At 44.1% G+C, this 20,673-nt stretch overlaps 1 protein-coding gene across 2 annotated transcripts in view; it reads left to right on the top strand.

Moving 5' to 3' along the window:
* pawr (PRKC, apoptosis, WT1, regulator) overlaps nucleotides 1-20,673 on the top strand; it is a 74,014-nt gene that overhangs the window by 34,647 nt on the left and 18,694 nt on the right. For both annotated transcript variants that reach the window (XM_021563854.3, XM_021563855.3), the window contains exon 3: nucleotides 16,562-16,693. In XM_021563854.3, coding sequence (XP_021419529.1) covers nucleotides 16,562-16,693 — 132 coding nt within the window. The remainder of the gene's footprint in view (nucleotides 1-16,561; nucleotides 16,694-20,673) is intronic.

A 20,673-nucleotide genomic window follows, 5' to 3' on the forward strand; every position in this document is an offset into this window, starting at 1 on the left:
GGCGGAAAATGTTAGTTAGGCATGGAAATTTCAGGGTTTTTGGTGGTCTTCCTAAGCCAGGATTCAGACACGGCTAAGACATCCAGGTTGGTAGAGTGTGCTAAAGCAGTGAATAAAACAAACTTAGGGAAGAGGGTTCTAATGTTAACATGCATGAAACCAAAGCTTTTACGGTTTCAGAAATCAACAAATGAGAGCACCTGGGGAATTGGAGTGGAGCTAGGCACTGCAGGTCCTGGATTAACCTCTACATCACCAGATGAAAGTAGGATAAGGGTACGGTTAAAGGCTATAAAAACTGTCCGTCTAGTACGTTTGGAACAGAGAGTAAAAGGAGCAGGTTTCAGGGCGCGATAGAACAGATTCAAGGCATAATGTACAGACAAAGGTGTGGTAGGATGTGAGTGCATTGGAGGTAAACCTAGGCATTGAGTGATGATAAGAAAGATATCGTCTCTAGAAACATTTAAACCAGGTGGTGTCATCGCATAAGTGGGAGGTGGAACTAAATGGTTGGGTAAGGCATATTGAGAAGGGTGGTGGCTCTACAGTGAAATAAAACAATCACTAACCAGAACAGTAATGGACAAGGCATATTGACATTAGGGAGAGGCATGCGTAGCCGAGTGATCGTAAGGGTCCAGTGAGTGGTTGGGCTGGCTGGAGACATGGCAATTCAAACGGCTAACAGGCCGGAGCTAGCAGAAGGGCCTTAGAGGGAAGTCGGATAGGCGGAGGATAGTCCGTTTTAGCCTCCTCGTGCGTTTCTGTTGATAGACCAGTCGTGATGGATTAGTAGGGTTCCGTGTAGCAGGTGCAGTCCAATTGGCAAATGGCTCTATTCAGCTAACAGTCCAATATGCTCTAGACAGCTAGCGGGCTGCGGCTAGCAGATGGGCATTCAGGGGACGTCGCGATGAAGGAGCCTGTTGGAAAAATAATCCTCGGGCAGATTATGTTGGTAGTCCAGTCGTGATGGATAAGCAGGGCTTCATGTGGTAAAAGGGGCCCAGGCTGATTTGGCAAAATATTAATAGTGGCACGAGAAATTAGCCGATGGACCTATTAGCGAACAGTCCGATCTGCCATAGACGGCTACCAGGCCGCGGCTAGCAGATGGGCATTCAGGGGACGTCGCGACGAAGGAGCCAGTTGCGTAACCCCCTCGAGCAGATTACGTCGGTAGTCCAGTTGTGAAGAATCGGCGGGGTTCCGTACCCCGTACCTGCAATAAAGGGGCCCAGGAGTGGCTGGTGGACCTCTTCAGCTAGCCGGGAGATGGGCCTAGCATGGGCTAGCTCCAGGCTAATTGGTGCTTGCTTCGGGACAGAGATGTTAGCCAGGAGTAGCTAGCTGCAATGATCCAAGTGAGAAGGTTCAGAGCTTGCGGTAGGAATCCGGGGATATGGAGAGAAAAATGGGTCCGGTATGCTCTGGTTCGAATCGCATTGTACAGACTAGCGAGAGCTCTCTGAGCTAAAGGTAGGTAGCTGATGACCGCTAGCAGTGGTTAGCTGACTACTAGCTAGTAGCTAGTTATCTGGCTAGCTTCAGTTGAGGGATTCAGAGGTAAAGAAAAATACTTTAGAAAAAAGCAGATCCACACCACATTGGGTGAGGTGGGTTGCAGGAGAGTATTTTGAAGTTCAGGTTTAGAAAAATATAAAAAAAGATATGCGAAGAAAAATATATAAAAACATATACATTGGACAAGACGAAGGACAAAGACATCTGACTGCTACGCCATCTTGGATAACATTGTTTTTCTGTGGTGTGTTGTTGCAGGTCTGTGTTAATGTATCTGTGATAGACCTGTAAAGGTATAGTAGAGGAAGGTGGCTGCCTGGCAGGGGAGGATGGTTCAGTACTGCCATCAGGCGCATCCAGGCTGCTCTGCTCTCTCCTATTGGCCCATCAGTCACCCTAGAGACACAACACACACTGGTCTGACTCACAGCTATTGTTCTTTTTATCTCCTCATCTCCTTCTGTCACTTGATGAGCAGGCACCCTGATGTGTTACAGAAGAGCTGCACAGCCATCTTGGATGACATTTTTTGACTGGTATATGTTTAACCTGAATCTAAAGAACCTTGATTCCAAGCAATTGTTGAGACTGTTATTGAGACCTCTCTTGGAAATTGACTCCACAACCCTGAGGTCACGGAGGACTTGATCCATTCTCATGCATTGGGTTTGTCCTGGCCCTGTGTTTTACAGGGTCATAGTTGTGATTGTATGCACTGGTTTTACACACATCCTTTCTCATGTTCTAGACAGAATATATTATTCTACCCTGTGAAAGGACAAAGGAAGCTGGTATTGTACACAGCCCTTCAGGTTGTTTGGTTTCATCCTGGCCATGAGAAGTGATATCTTCCAGTCTGACAACGTGTTGCTGCTACTGCTCTAGCTGGCTGCTGTGCACCGGCTTTACGGCAGCCCAGTGTCTTTTTTTGTCTTTTGATAGCTCTATGAAACCCCAATAGTCCCAGAGTTGAGACTGTATGAGAGTGAAGAAGCTGCTGCCAAGATACCGAGCCATTGCGGCCAAAAACCGTGAGGGCTCACACAAAAGGAGCGAGGGACTGAATGGCGCTTGGCTCTGACTGTCGTTGGCTAGTTTATTTTTTAGATAAACCCAATCAAAGGGACGACGAACCGATGGCTTTCTCTTCTTTAAGCCTCCCGAGGGGTCTTATTGGCTCATACTGGCCCAGCCAAGACATCTCTTCATCTCTCTATTGCCTCCTTTTGTTGGGGCGAACCACTACTGACACAAAAACCCAGTGTTAAATTCTTCTGTTGCTGATTCCCCTGCCGCTTGGAAGAGCCCCCTGCTCTCCGCACTAGGTAGCCTTAGATCAAAGCATTGACACAACATTGACACAGAATATTATGGGCAGCTACTACAGCTATTAGAGGTCAGGTTGTAATGGGGAGATGAGCAGCCCATTAAATACTGGTTAGCCTCATATAGTGCATTCGGAAAGTAATGGGACTTTTTCCAGACCCCTTATTTTAAATTGGTTAAATAAATAATTGTCTTCATCAATCTATACACAATACCCTATAATGACGAAGTGAGAACAGGTTTTTAGAAATTTTAGCACATTTATTAAAAATACAAAATATATATATATACCTTATTTACTTAAGTATTCAGACCATTTGCTATGAGAAATTGAGCTCAGGTGCATCCTGTTTCCATTGATCATCCTTGATAGTTCTACAACTTGATTGGAGTCCACCTGTGGTAAATTAAATTGATTGGACATGATTTGGAAAGGCACACACCTGTCTATATGAGGTCCCACAGTTGATAGTGCATGTCAGAGCAAAAACTCATCCATGAGTTGGAAAGATTATGTCAAGGCACAGATCTGGGAAAGGGTACCAAACAAATTCTGCAGCGTTGAAGGTCCGCTAGAACACAGTGGCCTCCATCATTCTTACATGGAAGAAGTTTGGAACCACCAAGACTATTCCAAGAGCTGGCCATCCTTTCAAACTGAGCAATCGGAGGAGAAGGGCCATGGCCAGGGAGGTGACCAAGATCCTGGTGGTCACTCTGACAGAGTTCCACAGTTCCTCTGTGGAGATGGGAGAACCTTCCAGAAGGACAATCATCTCTGCAGCACTCCACCAATGTGGGCTTTATGGTAGAGTAGCCAGAAGGAAGCCACTCCTTAGTAAAAGCAACCTGACAGCCCGCTTGGAGTTTGCCAAAAGGCACCTAAAGACTCTCAGACCATGAGAAATAAGATTCTCTGGTCTGATGTTACCAAGGTTGAACTCCTTTGGCCTCAATGTCAAGCCTCACATCTGGAAGAAACCTATCACCATCCCTAAGGTGAAGCATGCTGGTGTCAGCATTCTGTGGGGATGTTTTTCAGTGGCAGGGACTGGGAGATAAGTCAGGTTCGAGGGTAAGATGAATGGAGCAATGTACAGAGAGATCCTTGATGAAAATGAGCTCCAGAGCACTCGGGACAGACTGAGGCGAAGGTTCACGTTCCAACAGGACAATGACCCTAAGCACACAGCCAAGACATGCAGGAGTGCCTTCAGAGCAAGTCTCAGAATGTCCTTGAGTGCCCAGACTTGAACCCAATCGAACATCTCATGAGAGACCTGAAAATAGCTGTGCGCCAACTGGCAGAGCTTGAGAGGATCTGCAGAGAAGAATGGGAGAAACTCCTGAAATACAGGTGTGCCATGCTTGTATTTGCTGCCAAAGGAGCTTCAACAAATTCCTGAGTTTAAAGGCTGTTAATACTGGACATTGTAGTTTTATATTTTTTATAAATGTGGAGAAAAAATGGACCTGTTTTTGCTTTGTCATTATAGGGTATTGTGTGTAGATTGATGAGGGAAAAAACAAACAAAAAGTCAAGGGGTCTGAATACTTAACGAATACACTGTTTCTGTCCCATCGGTCCCTCCCACCACCGTGGTGACTCTCGAACAGCACCGACCACCTCTCCCTAAGCGTGAGTCAGCAGCCAATGGAACAAACATGCATTGCTGTCCATTGAGGATTGAAGGAAGGGAGGGGGTGCATTTGAGGCTGCCCTGCTTTCCCTTTAGTCTCCTGGCTACCTGCACTGCTTCCACCTGCATGCTTCTGTAGGACTGTGTGGATGGTGCGGTGAATGACCGAACAATGGAGGGAGCTTGGCGGCCTGGCGCTGGATGAGAAACAGCCTCACACTATGGGGTTGTTCTACGTGTACCAGAGTGCCAAGTCTAGGTCCAAAAGGCTCCTTGACAGCTTCTACCCCCAAGCCGTAAGACTGCTGAACAATTAACCCAATGGCCACCCTGACTATTTTATATTGACCCCCCCCCCCCCTTGTTTTTACACTGCTGCTACTCACTGTTTATTATCTGCGCATAGTCTTTACCCCACTTTACCCCTACCTACCGCTAAAAGCGGGTGGAAGTAAGTATTCGTGCCAGTGCTGAGGACGGAAACAACATTAGGAGGTTACGCCTCGATCAGACAGACAGCGTCATTGCATAATAAATTCTGTAGTTACATTTTTTTCATTATGTTATCTGTGAGCAAGACAAAGGTGCTGATCTTGGACTACAGGAAAAAGCAGCCCGAACAGGCCCCCATTAACAACGACAGCACTGTGGTAGAGTGGGTCGAGAGTTTCAAGTTCCTTGGTGTCCACATCACCAACAAACTAACATGGTCCAAACATACCAAGATGGTCGTGAAGAGGACACGACACAACCTTTCCCCCTCGGGAGACTGAAAAGATTTGGCATAGGTCCCCAGATCCCCAAAAGGTTCTGCAGCTGCACCATCGAGAGCATCCTGACCGGTTGCATCACCGGCTGTTATGGCAACTGCTCAGCATCTGACCGTAAGGCGCTACAAAGTGTTGTGTCTTTGTCATTATTAAATTGAAGACTTATTTTATCAAATCAATTTTCTGTAATTATTATTACATCATTAAACTAATGTCAATGTAATTAACTAGGAAGTCTGGGCACCAAGGAAAATCTTCAGATTACAAAGTTATAATTTTCCTAATATAACTTCAGATCTTTTAATATCTTTTAATTACTTTTCTAATTAATGAATTGTTCTTTACCTCACGTTAGTCTCATTCCAAACGTTGTAAATTGTTAGATATCTGCATGAACCCAGCCTTTACTATGAATCATCCATACATCAATTGGCTTAATCATTTATTTACTAACTAAATAATCACAGAAATGCATAAACAAACAAACAGTAGATATGGTTACAAAGAAATGATAGGGGAGGTTCCCTAGTGGGCTAAGCCGATATGACGGCTTGGTGGACAAAGGGAAGTGGGTGTGGACTGAGAAGGGCGCGAAAGACAAAAGAGAGACTACACAGTTGATAATTATATTCATTGAAATGCTAATCCTTTGCACATGAACGCTCACTCATTTGGGAATAATTGCAATCAATATATATATTTACGCTCAGTGTGTCATCGTGATCTCTGTTGGAATCGTCCATCTTTCTGTTGGAAAGTTCCTCCAAGCTTCTCTCTGCTTCCCTTCATGGTTAGAATGGTTACTTCAGAGTACCATTCAGAAATGTTCTTATAGAATAGATGTTTTGGCGGTCTTAGCCAATGCTCCACGTGGTTTGGTTAGGAATTCAGCAAGCAATACAACCTTAGCTTATACTGAGGTTTTTGTGGTCTCTACTCAAACCTTCGCCCCCTCTGTGATTGAGGTATGCATGGCGTGTTTTTTTTATTCAGAACAGTAGAAAAGGGCTGTCCCATGAGCCAGATCATGTCTGTGTTCATGGGGGTGGGCCAATGACTTAGTTAAACTTTAAAGGGAATATAATTCTCTCACATTAACGGTTTAAAATCACATTCCATAATTTCACAAATAGTTTCATCTTTATTCATTCATTTTATACAATAATTAGACGCAAACCTCATAACGGAGGCTCCTGTATAAACAGAGTTATGGTAATGTGGCTGTATTGTCTTTCATGAGGTCACAAACATGAAACAAAATGGACCAGGTCGTAGCTGGCTTCTCCACCGACCGTTTACACATTCTCCAAAACATGGATATTGTTCAGTTCTCAAATTCTGTGATGTAGAGAAGTTCCTTTGTTCTCTCTATGCGTCTCTTTCTGCATGGCCAGGAGGAGATAACAGAACCTGGGTGTAGGAGGGAGAGAGGGGGGATGCCATGCTCTATACCCAGAAAGGGCCACTTCATGACAAGAGGGTACTGCGAAAGGCCCAGTACATCACTGGGGCCAAACTTCCTGCCGTCCCGTCCAGTGTCAGAGGAAAGCACAGAAAATTGAGGCTCCAGTCACCCAAGTTATAGACTGTTTTCTCCGCAAGCGGTACCAGAGCGCTAGGACCAAAAGGCTCCTCAAAAACTTTCACCCCAAGCCATTAGACTGCTGAACAATTCATAAAAATCACTGCTGGACAATTTACATTGAACTCCCCTTCTTTACACTGCTGCTACTCGCTGTTTGTTTGTTACCTATGCATAGTCACTTCACCCCCACCTACATGTACAGATTACCTCAACTAGCCTGTACCCTGCACACTGACTCGGTACCTGTGCCCCCTGAATATAGCCTCGTTATTCTTATTGTGTTTCTTTTTTTTTTTTTTTTTTGCCTACTTGGTAAATATTTTCTTCTTGAACTGCACTGTTGGTTAAGGGCTTGTAAGTAAGAATTTCACGAGTAAAGTCTACACTTGTTGTATTTGGCGCATGTGGCAAATAAAGTTTGATTTTAACATTTTGTTCTGGATATGTGTACAACCAACAGTTCAACATTCACCCTTTTGCTACTATTTCTGTCAAGTCTACGGATACAATTTGATTAATACGTTGGATTTATCCATTGGATATGAATCTACTTCCTGTGTGTCCAAACGCAATGATGCTGTCAGTCTGAGGCTTTAGACAAAACACAGGACCAGCTTCCCCCGCTGACTCCGAATACCACCACCACAAACCCTGTTATTACTGCTGGTTTACAGGGATTCATTATGATGGTCCTGGATCCAGAGCTGTGGGTCTAAGTACTCTAGCAGGTCCCAGCTACCATCAGCCTGGACTCACTGTTATACACTGGTTTGAGTTACAGTACAGGCCCCTTAGCTTGTGGATAGAAGAGCCAGATGTTAAATATATCCCATCTACACTTGCCTTCAGACAGTTTCAAGACCCTCACGCCAGCTCTGGGGATGAGATGGTATTGTTGTTGTCATGCCAACAAGAAGAGTCAACAGTGTTATACTAGAAGAGTTGGATGTAACTGTTGGTATTTGAAAACCACACTGCCATTGAATAGGGGCAGCAGGTAGCCTAACGGTTAAGAGCGTTGGGCCAGTAACTGAAGGGCTTGGTTCAATTCCCAGAACTGGCAAGCTGTAAAAATCTGCCCTTCTGCTCTTGAGCAAGGCAGTTATCCCCCAACAACTGCTCCCCGGGCGCCGATGATGTGAACGTCGATTTAAGGCAGTACCTCTCTGATTCAGAGGGGTTTGGTTAAATGCAGAAGGCACATTTGGGTTGAATGCATTCAGTTGGCGTGAGGGCCTTAACTGTCTGCAGGAAATCTGAAGATATATTTAACATCTGGCAAATGACTAGTTACCCCCTTTCCCTTCCCTTCTCTTTCCCTATACCTGTGGACAGGCATGTCTGAACCTCGAGTCATGCAGAGGTTTCCTGTCATCATGATAGCACAATGAGTCTACCTGCACCAACCAGCTGCTCTAGGGTAGCCAGAGCAGTGGACCAGTTGAGTGTGTTTGCAGTTGGATGTGCGTGAGACACTCCTCCCTGGTCAAAGACTAGAGAAAACAAACAGTAGATTTGCAAATGGTGCCTTTAACTACAAGCTGCATACCCTTCTATCAGACCCAGGCAAGCAATGTTTATGCAGTGGGCTAGAGTCAACACAGAGATAAAGACCCCCTGGCCAACAGGTTAGTTTGGTCTGCACAGTATACAGTCCTGCTGGGATGCTTCTATAAGAGGATCTGATAGGTGTAGAAGACTAGACCGCTGTATTAAACACTGCTATCATTGGACGCTGATGAGCCCAAATGTGCTGAATGAACTCCAACAGAACTATTGTGCTGAAATCTATTGTCTTGAATATTCATGTTTTATTTCATGAATGGATGCCATGTCCTGGTATGAAAGATGTACGTTATGGTCCAAAATCATAACAGATAGAACGGGCTGCCTTTTTACACAGTGTAAAATCACGTTGTTCTGGAGGGAAGACAACGGGGGGAGAGGGGATCTGTTGGCCATCGGTTACAAGGTGAGTCTGTAATCTTTTAAAATGCTTGGCTGTCTTTTTATTTATTTGACCTTTTTATTTAACTAGGCAAGTCAGTTTAGTTAAATTCTTATTTTCAATGATGGCCTACAAACAGTGGGTTAATTGCCTTGTTCAGGGGCAGAACAATATATTTTTTTACTTTGTCAGCTCGGGGATTCGATCTTGCAATCTTTCAGTTACTAGTCCAATGCTCTAACCACTAGACTACCTGCCGCCCAAGCTAAAGAGAAGACAGCACTGGCTGTCTTTTCTCGAAGACGGTCTGTGTACAGTAGCCTATTTCCTCTGTTGCATAAATTCAACCAAACTTCCAGCTGCTAATTATTCATTAGGAATGAAGAGGCAACCATGTAATTAAGCAATTCTCCATACGACTGGAAAATTGCTACATCGTAACATATGATCAGCGAATGATATGTATTCATAATATTTCACACTATTTCCAGAGTTTTTTTATGCGGCGTCATCTTCTTACCAAGGTTGTTTTCTCCGAGTCATTTTAGATATTGCTCACTTGAACTCATCTTTTCTGTCTTTGTCTGCCACCGTCTCTGACTGAATGAATGTCTGTCACCGTCTCTGACTGAATGAATGTCTGTCACCGTCTCTGACTGAATGAATGTCTGTCACCGTCTCTGACTGAATGAATGTCTGTCACCGTCTCTGACTGAATGAATGTCTGTCACCGTCTCTGACTGAATGAATGTCTGTCACCGTCTCTGACTGAATGAATGTCTGTCACCGTCTCTGACTGACTGAATGTCTGTCTGTCACCGTCTCTGACTGACTGACTGAATGAATGTCTGTCACCGTCTCTGACTGACTGAATGTCTGTCTGTCACCGTCTCTGACTGACTGACTGAATGAATGTCTGTCTGTCACCGTCTCTGACTGACTGACTGAATGAATGTCTGTCTGTCACCGTCTCTGACTGACTGACTGACTGAATGAATGTCTGTCTGTCACCGTCTCTGACTGACTGACTGACTGAATGAATGTCTGTCTGTCACCGTCTCTGACTGACTGACTGACTGAATGCATGTCTGTCTGTCACCGTCTCTGACTGACTGAATGCATGTCTGTCACTGTCTCTGACTGAATGCATGTCTGTCTGTCACTGTCTCTGAATTAATGAATGTCTGCGTCACGGTCTCTGAATTAATGAATGTCTGCGTCACCGTCTGACTGAATGAATGAATCTTGCTCTGTCACTGTCTCTGACTGAATGAATGAATGTCACTGTCTGGATTGAATGTCTCTGTCACGGTCTCTGAATGAATGAATGTCTGTCACGGTCTCTGACTGAATGAATGTCTGTGTCACGGTCTCTGACTGAATGAATGTCTGTGTCACGGTCTCTGACTGAATGAATGAATGAATATCTGTCACGGTCTCTGTCTGAATGAATGTTTGTCTGTCACTGTCTGACTGAATGAATTAATGTTTGTCTGTCACTGTCTCTGAATTAATGAATGTCTTTGTCACTGTCTCTGACTGAATGAATGAATGTCTGTCACTGTCTCTGAATTAATGTCTGTGTCTGTCTGTCTTACAGTCTCTGACTGAATGTCTGTCTGTCTGACTGCACGCCATATTTAAGGCTGGGAATAAAACATGAGGCAGAGAACTCTCCTAGTAGCAGGATGCCATTGAAAACTCAATGATAATTTTGCACCAGAAATGCGTAATGCAATACATGTAATTAAATATGTTGTCACATATTTGTATCCATTAAAAAGCCTTGGATATTTTCATGGCGGTTGAGCAACTCACTAAACTATCATTCGTTGTTCTTATGACCATTCTGTCGTCTTGCGAATGAAACCGGGGGGAGGTCACGACCACACATCCTCTGAGGTCTCGCTGAGGTCAGAGGCACTGCTTTAGGCAGGATGAGACCTGTCAGGAGACTGACTGGTGGTCCTTTGTATCTCAGTTGGTAGAGAGCATGACACTTGTAACGCCAGGGTCGTGGGTTCAACACCCACATGTAAAATGTTATGCACGCATGACTAAGTTGCATTGGATAAAAGCGTCTGCCAAATGGCATATATTTATTTATTCATTTATTCAAAGTTTAATAAGGTCTGCCTCAGGCCTCTCCTGGGGGCTACATAGACTGATGGACAACCAAACAGCGTAGTACATTGTTATCCATTAGCTACACATGGCAATATTTGCTCAATTTCATTGATTCTCTGTCAGAAAACAAGACGACCCCATTCTGTGATATAACATTAGAAATGGGGTTAGTACAGAAAGCTGGGTGGTATTTCAGTAAGCTACCATTTTAGGAGTTTAGGCCCGGAGTCTGTTTTAATACCTTCTCTGCCCCCTCTCAAACTCTTCCCCCAAAGCCTCGTAACATGCCCAGCAGTTCAATTCCTGGCTCTTTGTCCAAACCACAGAGGTTATAGAGCATAGAATGAGGTTGGCAAAGCAAGAGCAGTGAGACACAGTGTGGTGTTGCATGGTCTATTTCCACAGATGGATTAAAGCTGGGGCCAGAGGTCAGACAGTTGACCTCTGCTTGGCCTCCTGGCTGCCCAGGTCTATCTACAACAGAGAGGGAAGCTGATGCTAGCACTGTCTCATGATTGATGACCACGGAGGATTTATAGTGTGTTTCCTAGTAGTTGTAGCCTATGTTTTGTAATGGCATACTTTTACTGTCACCCCATGTGGAGATTCCGTCCCTGTGAGGTCTGGTGGAGTATTAAACATGCTTGTTAAAACATTATTGCTGAAAAGTTTGATAGAAAAAGGGGAAATGTGGACTTCTGCTTTAGACCCAGTTTACTGGTTCTTTCCCGTTCCAGGCTTGTGCTTGATAAACATTGATTAAAAAATATATATAAACTCAGCAAAAAAAGAAACGTCTCTATTTCAGGACCCTGTCTTTCAAAGATAATTTGTAAAAATCCAAATAACTTCACAGATCTTCATTGTAAAGGGTTTAAACACTGTTTCCTATGCTTGTTCAAAGACACAAACAATTAATGAACATGCACCTGTGGAATGGTCGTAAAGACACTAACAGCTTATCGACGATAGGCAATTAAGGTCAGTTATGAAAACTTACGACACTAAAGAGGCCTTTCTACTGACTGAAAAATACCAAAAGAAAGATGCCCAGTGTCCCTGCTCATTTGCATGAACGTGCTTTAGGCATTCTGCAAGGAGGCATGAGGACTGCAGATGTGGCATGGGAAATAAATTGCAATGTCCGTACTGTGAGACGCCTAAGACAGCGCTACAGGAAGACATGACGGACAGCAGATCGTCCTCGCAGTGGCAGACCACGTGCAACAGCACCTGCACAGGATCGGTACACATGGACATCACACCTGCGGGACAGTTACAGGATGGCAACAACTGCCCGAGTTACACCAGGAACGCACAATCCCTCCATCAGTGCTCAGACTATCCGCAATAGGGTTTGTAGGCCTGTTGTAAGGCAGGTCCTCGCCAGACATCACCGGCAACAACGTCACCTATGGGCACAAACCCACTGTCGCTGGATGAGGCAGGACTGGAAAAAAGTGCTCTTCACTGACGAGTCACGGTTTTCTCTCACCAGGGGTGATGGTCGGATTTGCGCTTATCGTCGAAGGAATGAGCGTTACTGAGGCCTGTTCTCTGGAGCAGGATCGATTTTGGAGGTGAGGGTTTACTTAAAGAAGTTGTAATCACAGCCAAGACGAGCTGCATTTTATGAGAATGTCTTGTACACCGTTTGACTTCAAGGCCCAAACCAACCCCTGCAAGGATAAAGTTTATTCGGAATTTTAACTCAGAAGTTAAATAAAAAAAACTACATTTTGGGAACAAAACCAGTGTGGGATTAACAGGGCAGATAAATCATGCTTTCTGGGTTTGGGGGGAGAGAGAGAGAGTTGGCCCTGATTTTTAGAGGCTCAGAGATGGTTTAAGGTTGGCCCCATAGCTGACCAGCACCTCCATCTGTCTGACACAGCCCACTGAGCAGCCTCTTCATCACTCTGTCTCTGTGTGTGTGTGTGAGCTTGCCTGAATCTGGGCACTGAACAACACTCCCTTGGACTCTTGCTACAGCCAAGAGGCATTGTGGGTAATGCACTTGTATCCTCACGTTGTTCCCTTTTACTCAGCGAATCAACCATTTAATTCAGAATTCACCTAATCTGCCTCCATGATATTATTATTTCACGTTGGACCATAACAGGTTGTTACGATAACCAGACAGTCATATTTTACACAAACTCTTATGACCTTGTCAGATGATATCGTTCAGGCCTCATAGCTGGCAAACCTCTACTTTAACCCACATAGGCAACAACGTCCTCAAGTGTCACATTTATCCCCTCGACTCTCACCGTGGATGTTTGTTCTCCCTTTGATCTCTGACAGACCTGAGTTCCTCCAGTCCCTCCAGAGAGCTCTGTGTTGTATTTGTGAGCCAGGTCCTGAATGAACAACGCTAATGATTAATGGACAGTGGGCAGTGTGTGAATCACCTCAGTGCCGTTGTTCCTCTCCTTTCCTCACTGCTCCTCTCCATCTCTAACACATCATCCAAATGAACTCAGTCAGTGCCAGGGCATGCAGTAGGTAATTAATGAACACAAGTCATTAAACACGGTCGCGCAATACCGCCGTCGCAGCAGCCTCCAATGGGAAGAAAAGACTAGCGGACGGAGGTGCCCTTTGCTTGTTTATTAATACATTTGAGGAGTAAACGGACAGAGCGCTGGCACGTTAACATGTCGGCGCTGGCAGTCTGCTTCAATTTTTCAAACGGGTCCTCTGAGGAGAGAGACTTTGTCGTGTTGTCTGTCTTGTTGTGATGTGTGTGTTTTGTCATTTATTTATTTTAATCCCAGGCCGCCGTCCCTGCAGGAGGCTTTTTGCCTTTTGATAGGCCGTCATTGTAAATAAGGATTTGTTGTTAACTGACTTGCCTAGTTAAAGGGGGGGGGGGGGGAGAAGATATGAGTGTTAGTGTTTAGGAAGGGATATTAGGTATAGCTCCACACTGAGGAGAGAGAGAGAAGATATTATGAGTGTTAGTGTTTAAGAAGGGATATTAGGTATAAGACCACACTGAGGGGAGAGAGAAGATACTATGAGTGCTCTGCCTGTATGAGCTGTCTGCAGCTATAGTTCTGTCAAGGAGCAGCTGTTGGAAATTGTTCTTGAGGATTTTTTCCCCATCTTAAAACAAGGTGAGGATGCTATAAACTGTTCAGATTCTTCACCTCCATTACATAAGCAGTGTTATTTGAGACACCTGATGTCCATTCAGGGAGGTATAGACACAGTCCATTCAGGGAGGTATAGACACAGTCCATTCAGGGAGGTATAGACACAGTCCATTCAGGGAGGTATAGACACAGTCCATTCAGGGAGGTATAGACACAGTCCATTCAGGGAGGTATAGACACAGTCCATTCAGGGAGGTATAGACACAGTCAGACATTTTGCAAGTTCCTCCTGCCATGGATTCAGCATTAGAATGATAGATTGCGGATCACTTTCCCACAAAAGGACCACATTTCCACCCAGCACACACATTCCTAATGGACCGCCACAGTCGGGACCAGATGTAGCTTCTTAACTGGACTTGTCTTCCCATGATGAACACTGGCGTTTGGAGACCTCAATAACATGTTGAGTAAACGCTCTTCAGAGGCCTCGCGCTTTACGCCTGCCAAGGTCCCACACATAAACAGGAAGAGGAAGGAATGTTGGGACTCTGCTGCTTCTTTTCAGAACTCACTTCCCCTCTCCCCTCTGGTGTGTGTCATCATCACCACTTTATCTGAGCCCCTCGACAGGAGGAAATGTACTCAGCAATTCCCAGGGCAACCAGTAGTGCCCTCTTCCTGCTTTCAATAGGTGATACTTGTCCCTAGTTTAGCTGTGTGTCTGTGTTTGCTAAGTGTGTTCATCTGTATTTTAAATACAGCTGTCTGATGATAAGTTGTGTGGTTACACCATAATACTGTATACCCATTCTTAATAGTTACTGTACAGTAGTCATACAGTATGCTAATATTTGTATGTCTCTGCCTCCAGTATGAAGGAAGTTAGAGGTAGTTCGCAAGCCAATGCTAGCTAGCATTAGCACAGTGCCTGGAAGTCTATGGTATCTACTAGCATGCTAAGGACAGTATCCTATAATACTTCACTATCGGACTTGGAAATGTGAAAGTGAATGCTGGACTAAGGTTATATATCCATGGTTCTATTGACATAAACCTATTTGACCCTGTGGACTCAGACGTGGCCGCCATGACTGATCGAGTACAGAGACAAAATATGGCTTAGCATAGTCTCCTCACTGGCTGGGTCGGAAAAACACACATTCTTTCTGCTGAAATCAGAAACATCCCTTAAAAGGATAAGCCTAGATCTCCCATTGTTTTATCTGGAATAAGACAAATGCATGGAAATGATTTGAATTAATAGTGGGTAAAACAGCCAGCACCGTGATCCAAAATAAATGTTCGTAACCCAGTTCCAGAAGTCCCTCTGTTTGGGCAACTGTGCATAGCAACATTTTTAGTCTTAAAACACTGTGTTGATGTAGACTGACTTCTGTTAGACTGTAAAATCCCTCATTATTCCATATGTGACTGTTATTAGTTTTATGTTTCTGACCCCTGCTTCTCTGGAGTGTACAGCTGTGTATTGCTGTAGGCAGTTGGGAGGGAGCAGGGGAACGTTTTGGCAAATCAAACAGCACAGAGCATCCCTGTGCCCTTTGCAGAGGTCAGATGGCTAAAGGCAGGCAGTGTGTTTACTGGGCTTGTCTGCACAGACACAGGCAGCATGCTCCTAAAAGTAATGTCTGTGTCAATATGTCATAGGCCAGACGAGAACAACTAGCGTTAACCTCTGCCTGAGTTGGAGCAGAGAAGAAAGGAGTTGGCATTTCCCCAGGCGTGCTGATAAACATTTTGGCAGGAAGGTCTTTGCAAATGACTGCATTCCTTTATAGCCTTTTAAGGCTATTTTTACCATTCAAGGGCCTGTTCGGTAAGCACTGTTTTGTTTGTTGCACAGCGTGAAAACAGGAAAGACTGGTTTGTGTTCTGCATGAGTGGGAGGTTGGCTCCTGTTTCTGTCAATATAGAGGATACAACCGTCAAGTTCAAAGTCAAACTATTTTCTCAATGCATATTCATTTATTTTTGATGCACTACTTAACTAAATTGCATATATCATGAATTTCACAATTTCTCGCTGTGCCCCGACTGACTCCTACATCACAGGGCGTTTCGGGGACATTCCACGGGTCAAAAAGCCCTCTGACTACACGTCCACAGCAGCAGTGTAAGGACCCCTTGCCTGCCATCTTCCTGTTGCCTGCGTGTCCCAGTGAATGTGGCATAGGTTGCGTCAGAGCTGTCCAGGGGCTGGGAAAGAAATCATTTCTTAAGAGGATTAAGGGGACCGGGGCCACATCTCTTCGGAGGTGACCACGGTTACAGTGAGAATGACCCTGGCTGTCACCGTGCGCCAACATCAGTGGTGGTGTCTCACTACCCATGCCTCTATCTCTTTATTGCTCTGTACCTCTCTCTCTTTCAATAGATGTACATCCTGTTGATATGTTACTTAGTGTATAGCATAGTTCATTTATTTGCACCTAAAGACCATTCAGGAAGTTGACCTCTATTCACACCTTAATTATTCAATAAAGGTGTGTTCAACTCTCTGTCTCTCTGTATTGCAGAGCCTGGATGAGCTGGATGATGACGACGGAGGGGATAAGGCGAAGGAGGAGGAGCAGCAGCTGACACAGCTCAACACGGAACAGAACGAAGCCATGACCTCTGACCCAGGGGCCGCCACCCACTTACTACAGGTGAGGACCATGTCACCCAACCTCACTGACCTTTTTACCCCTTAGTGTAATATCTAGGGCCTGGAGTTTTGCCTGACCATGTAACTGGACCCGGAAACACTCTGGGCTCAAGTCATATCAATCAACAATGCATTTGGAGCCCCAAGTTATTGTACACATTTAGGGAAAAAAAGGGTTCTATCACTTGCTTCATATATGAAACACCTAGAAGTTCTATATAGAACCCTTTTTATATGGTTCTTTGATCAGAACCCTAGAGGTTCTTCACTGAACTAAAATGTTTCCATATACTGTTGAACACTGCATGGTGCCATTTATGAATTATGGCTACTACTATTTTGAGCTAAGAATATACTTTAATAAACAATTAAGCAATGGATCGAAGAATATCAGCTAGAATTATTTGCCATTCTATGCGAACATAGTTTGGAAATATGCACTGGTGGCCAGGAAGGCATCTCTTTGTTTGAATGATGGCCCACGTCAACTCTGGCTGACTTCTTTACAATACAACACTTTGTCCTTTATTTAGTGATCAACAAAAAGGTGTCTTCTGCTCTGTTCTCAACCACCACCAAACAGCAGACCTCACACATACAGTTGAGACAACCACAGGTTCAAGCTGCATGCAGTGCCCCTGGATGGAGAGCATGTTGTGGGGTTAAAGGCCTTGCTCAAGGGCCTAATGGTAGGGGAATGTTTTGAAGATGTGAACCCAGCAGCCCTCCAGTTGTCAGATCAATTCTGTCTTTTTTTTTTTCTCCAGTGCCCAGCCCGGGATTAGAACCAGCCACCTTTCGGCCACACGCCGCTGGCTTACCTGCTTGACTGGAGACATGAGTTCATCTCCAGAAATAAGCATGAGTTAACCTGCCAAAATGCTATGCAGTCATACAATTATTATGATGTAGAAGAACAACTTGCATGTAGTTGTCTGCAGCAGCCGAAAGAGAGAGCCTCTGATAGGTCTGCGTTACTGAAAGAGAGAGCCTCTGATAGGTCTGCGTTACTGAAAGAGAGAGCCTCTGATAGGTCTGCGTTACTGAAAGAGAGAGCCTCTGATAGGTCTGCGTTACTGAAAGAGAGAGCCTCTGATAGGTCTGCGTTACTGAAAGAGAGAGCCTCTGATAGGTCTGCGTTACTGAAAGAGAGAGCCTCTGATAGGTCTGCGTTACTGAAAGAGAGAGCCTCCGATAGGTCTGCGTTACTGAAAGAGAGAGCCTCCGATAGGTCTGCGTTACTGAAAGAGAGAGCCTCCGATAGGTCTGCGTTACTGAAAGAGAGAGCCTCTGATAGGTCTGCGTTACTGAAAGAGAGAGCCTCTGATAGGTCTGCGTTACTGAAAGAGAGAGCCTCTGATAGGTCTGCGTTACTGAAAGAGAGAGCCTCCGATAGGTCTGCGTTACTGAGAGAGAGAGCCTCTGATAGTTCTGCGTGACTGCAAGAGAGAGCCTCTGATAGTTCTGCGTTACTGCAAGAGAGAGCCTCTGATAGTTCTGCGTTACTGCAAGAGAGAGCCTCTGATAGTTCTGCGTTACTGCAAGAGAGAGCCTCTGATAGTTCTGCGTTACTGCAAGAGAGAGCCTCTGATAGTTCTGCGTGACTGCAAGAGAGAGCCTCTGATAGGTCTGCGTTACTGCAAGAGAGAGCCTCTGATAGTTCTGCGTTACTGCAAGAGAGCGCCTCTGATAGTTCTGCGTTACTGCAAGAGAGAGCCTCTGATAGTTCTGCGTTACTGCAAGAGAGAGCCTCTGATAGGTCTGCGTTACTGAAAGAGAGAGCCTCTGATAGTTCTGCGTTACTGCAAGAGAGAGCCTCTGATAGGTCTGCGTTACTGAAAGAGAGAGCCTCTGATAGTTCTGCGTTACTGCAAGAGAGAGCCTCTGATAGTTCTGCGTTACTGCAAGACAGAGCAAAACACAGATTGTGTGTTTAAAAGTCATGTAATAATTAACTAGGCTATTGAATCACCAATACTTATTATACATTTATTATATTTAATGTATACATACCTCTTATTCAGAAACGGTCATATACTGGTTTTAATGAAACGGTCCCCTCAATTGACTCTGAAATACTGACATAAAATAAAGAATTAGCTAATTGCCAATGTCAGACTGGGTCTGTAGCTCTATTTGGCATGTCCCATAATAAAAAATTGTTTATTAGAAAGCTAGCTTGTGAAGTGGTGAATTTAAAGTAGCCTAGCTTTTTCTGTTTAGCTAGCTAGCTTACAAACATGTACATTCTAATAACGTTTCAACTTTATTTATCTAGTATATAGTTTATCATAAGACTTTTGCTTCATATATTTTAATTAAATCAACTTTGCTCACCTTTTAATACATTGAAAAATAACTTGCTTATTGGTAGGCTAGTTGCAAGTTGCCTCAACCACCGTCCTCTTGCTTTGTCAGGCTGGAATGGATTGGCAGTTGGCTTTTGAATCGGCATGGCAGTTACATTCTGACTTATCCAAAGGTTTCTAGAACCCCTTTATGTGTCTGCTTTTATTTAACACATTATTTCCTCTTGCACAAGTTTGTGCCTGGCTGTTTGCCACTCGGACCGGTCAAGTCCTACAGCAGCATCATTAATATGGATATAAATGTCAATGGAAAACAGCTAAAACCAATTAAGAGGGAATGTTAGCTGTCATTTCAGAGTTTGATGTGACTGGGTTAGCTTTTTTTAGCTGTTTAATTTCTAAAATCCCTATTACACTCTGGGGCGGGATAGAACCCTCAATCTCCTTTGTCTTTACTGGGTATATATAAAAATATAACTTTTTTTTTAGTAAAGGGTCCTTTTAAATATTAATTGAAGAACCAAAAGGATATATATAGAACCCTTTTTTTCTAAGTGTATAGTACAAAACAGGATAGATCTCTTGATTCCCGGTGATCTACAGCTGAGTCCAGCCCCAACTTACACACTCCCCTCCCCTGAGCAGAATGTGATGATGGATAGATAGATAGATACCACAGTGCCACCAAACAGAGGCACTGTTGGTCAGAGAGAAATCACTCTGCTTGAGAAGGAGAGCGCTGCAAATAATACATTGCTCTAGTTGTACTACAATACTCCACAAAATACAAAGTATTCTCATTCCATTCCGAGTGTGGTGACATTAGTAGTACTAAAAACACAGCTTAGACACCTGTGTTTTTGAGATGGTCGCAACACAGATCAGCTCAACGGTCCACAGGGATAAGTGCTTATAGCTTCATTGGGAGCCTATGTTGCAGCAAGTCTCTCTAAAAACACACTTCAGAGCTGTATCTGGAACTAATCTGCATGTATGACAGGCTGTTGATATGGAGCATGCAGTTTGGGAACTACCTATTCAGTCCAATGCGTTAATAGATTTCATAGGAAGGCCAAACCAATTTTATATACACATTGTTTTGCAAACAATTATGTTTTGATTGTGGTACTAGGTGCATAATTGATTTTGAAGCAAACCGTTCCAGAGCATAACATACCTGAATAAGACATAGTCCCTACTATCAGGTTTATTATTATTGATACGATTGTTTCTATAAGCAGTGATGTTGCAAATATCGTTTTCTGTTACTTTTCCCTTGAAGAGATCATTACTGTGCAGTCAACAAGTGTGCAATTGAAGTGCTGTCAAACTCTCTATGCAGAGACATGAAAGGACTTCAATGAGAATGTCGGTAACGAAGGCAACAGCGGACGCACTCGTCTATGAGCTGGAATATGGTACGATTTAGATTTCCTCCCTGTTATATTTACAGATGTGTTTTCTGTCTGTACAATACAGTATATCAGATAATATATTAATATAAAGCTTTCCCAATGTAGTTAGTCATTTAATGTATGAAGTCAGTAGGCCCACAAACACTTAATTCACTAGAAATACAAGTCCCCCACACACTCGTTTAACCTGTCATGTGTGTAGAAAGTGAAGAGGCTTCTACTCTATTGACATACCATATAGTGAATCCAGAAGATTC

The sequence above is a fragment of the Oncorhynchus mykiss genome, chromosome 15 (genome assembly GCF_057628025.1).
Source record: "Oncorhynchus mykiss isolate SJ-2025 chromosome 15, ASM5762802v1, whole genome shotgun sequence".
In the NCBI taxonomy this organism is placed as follows: domain Eukaryota; kingdom Metazoa; phylum Chordata; class Actinopteri; order Salmoniformes; family Salmonidae; genus Oncorhynchus; species Oncorhynchus mykiss.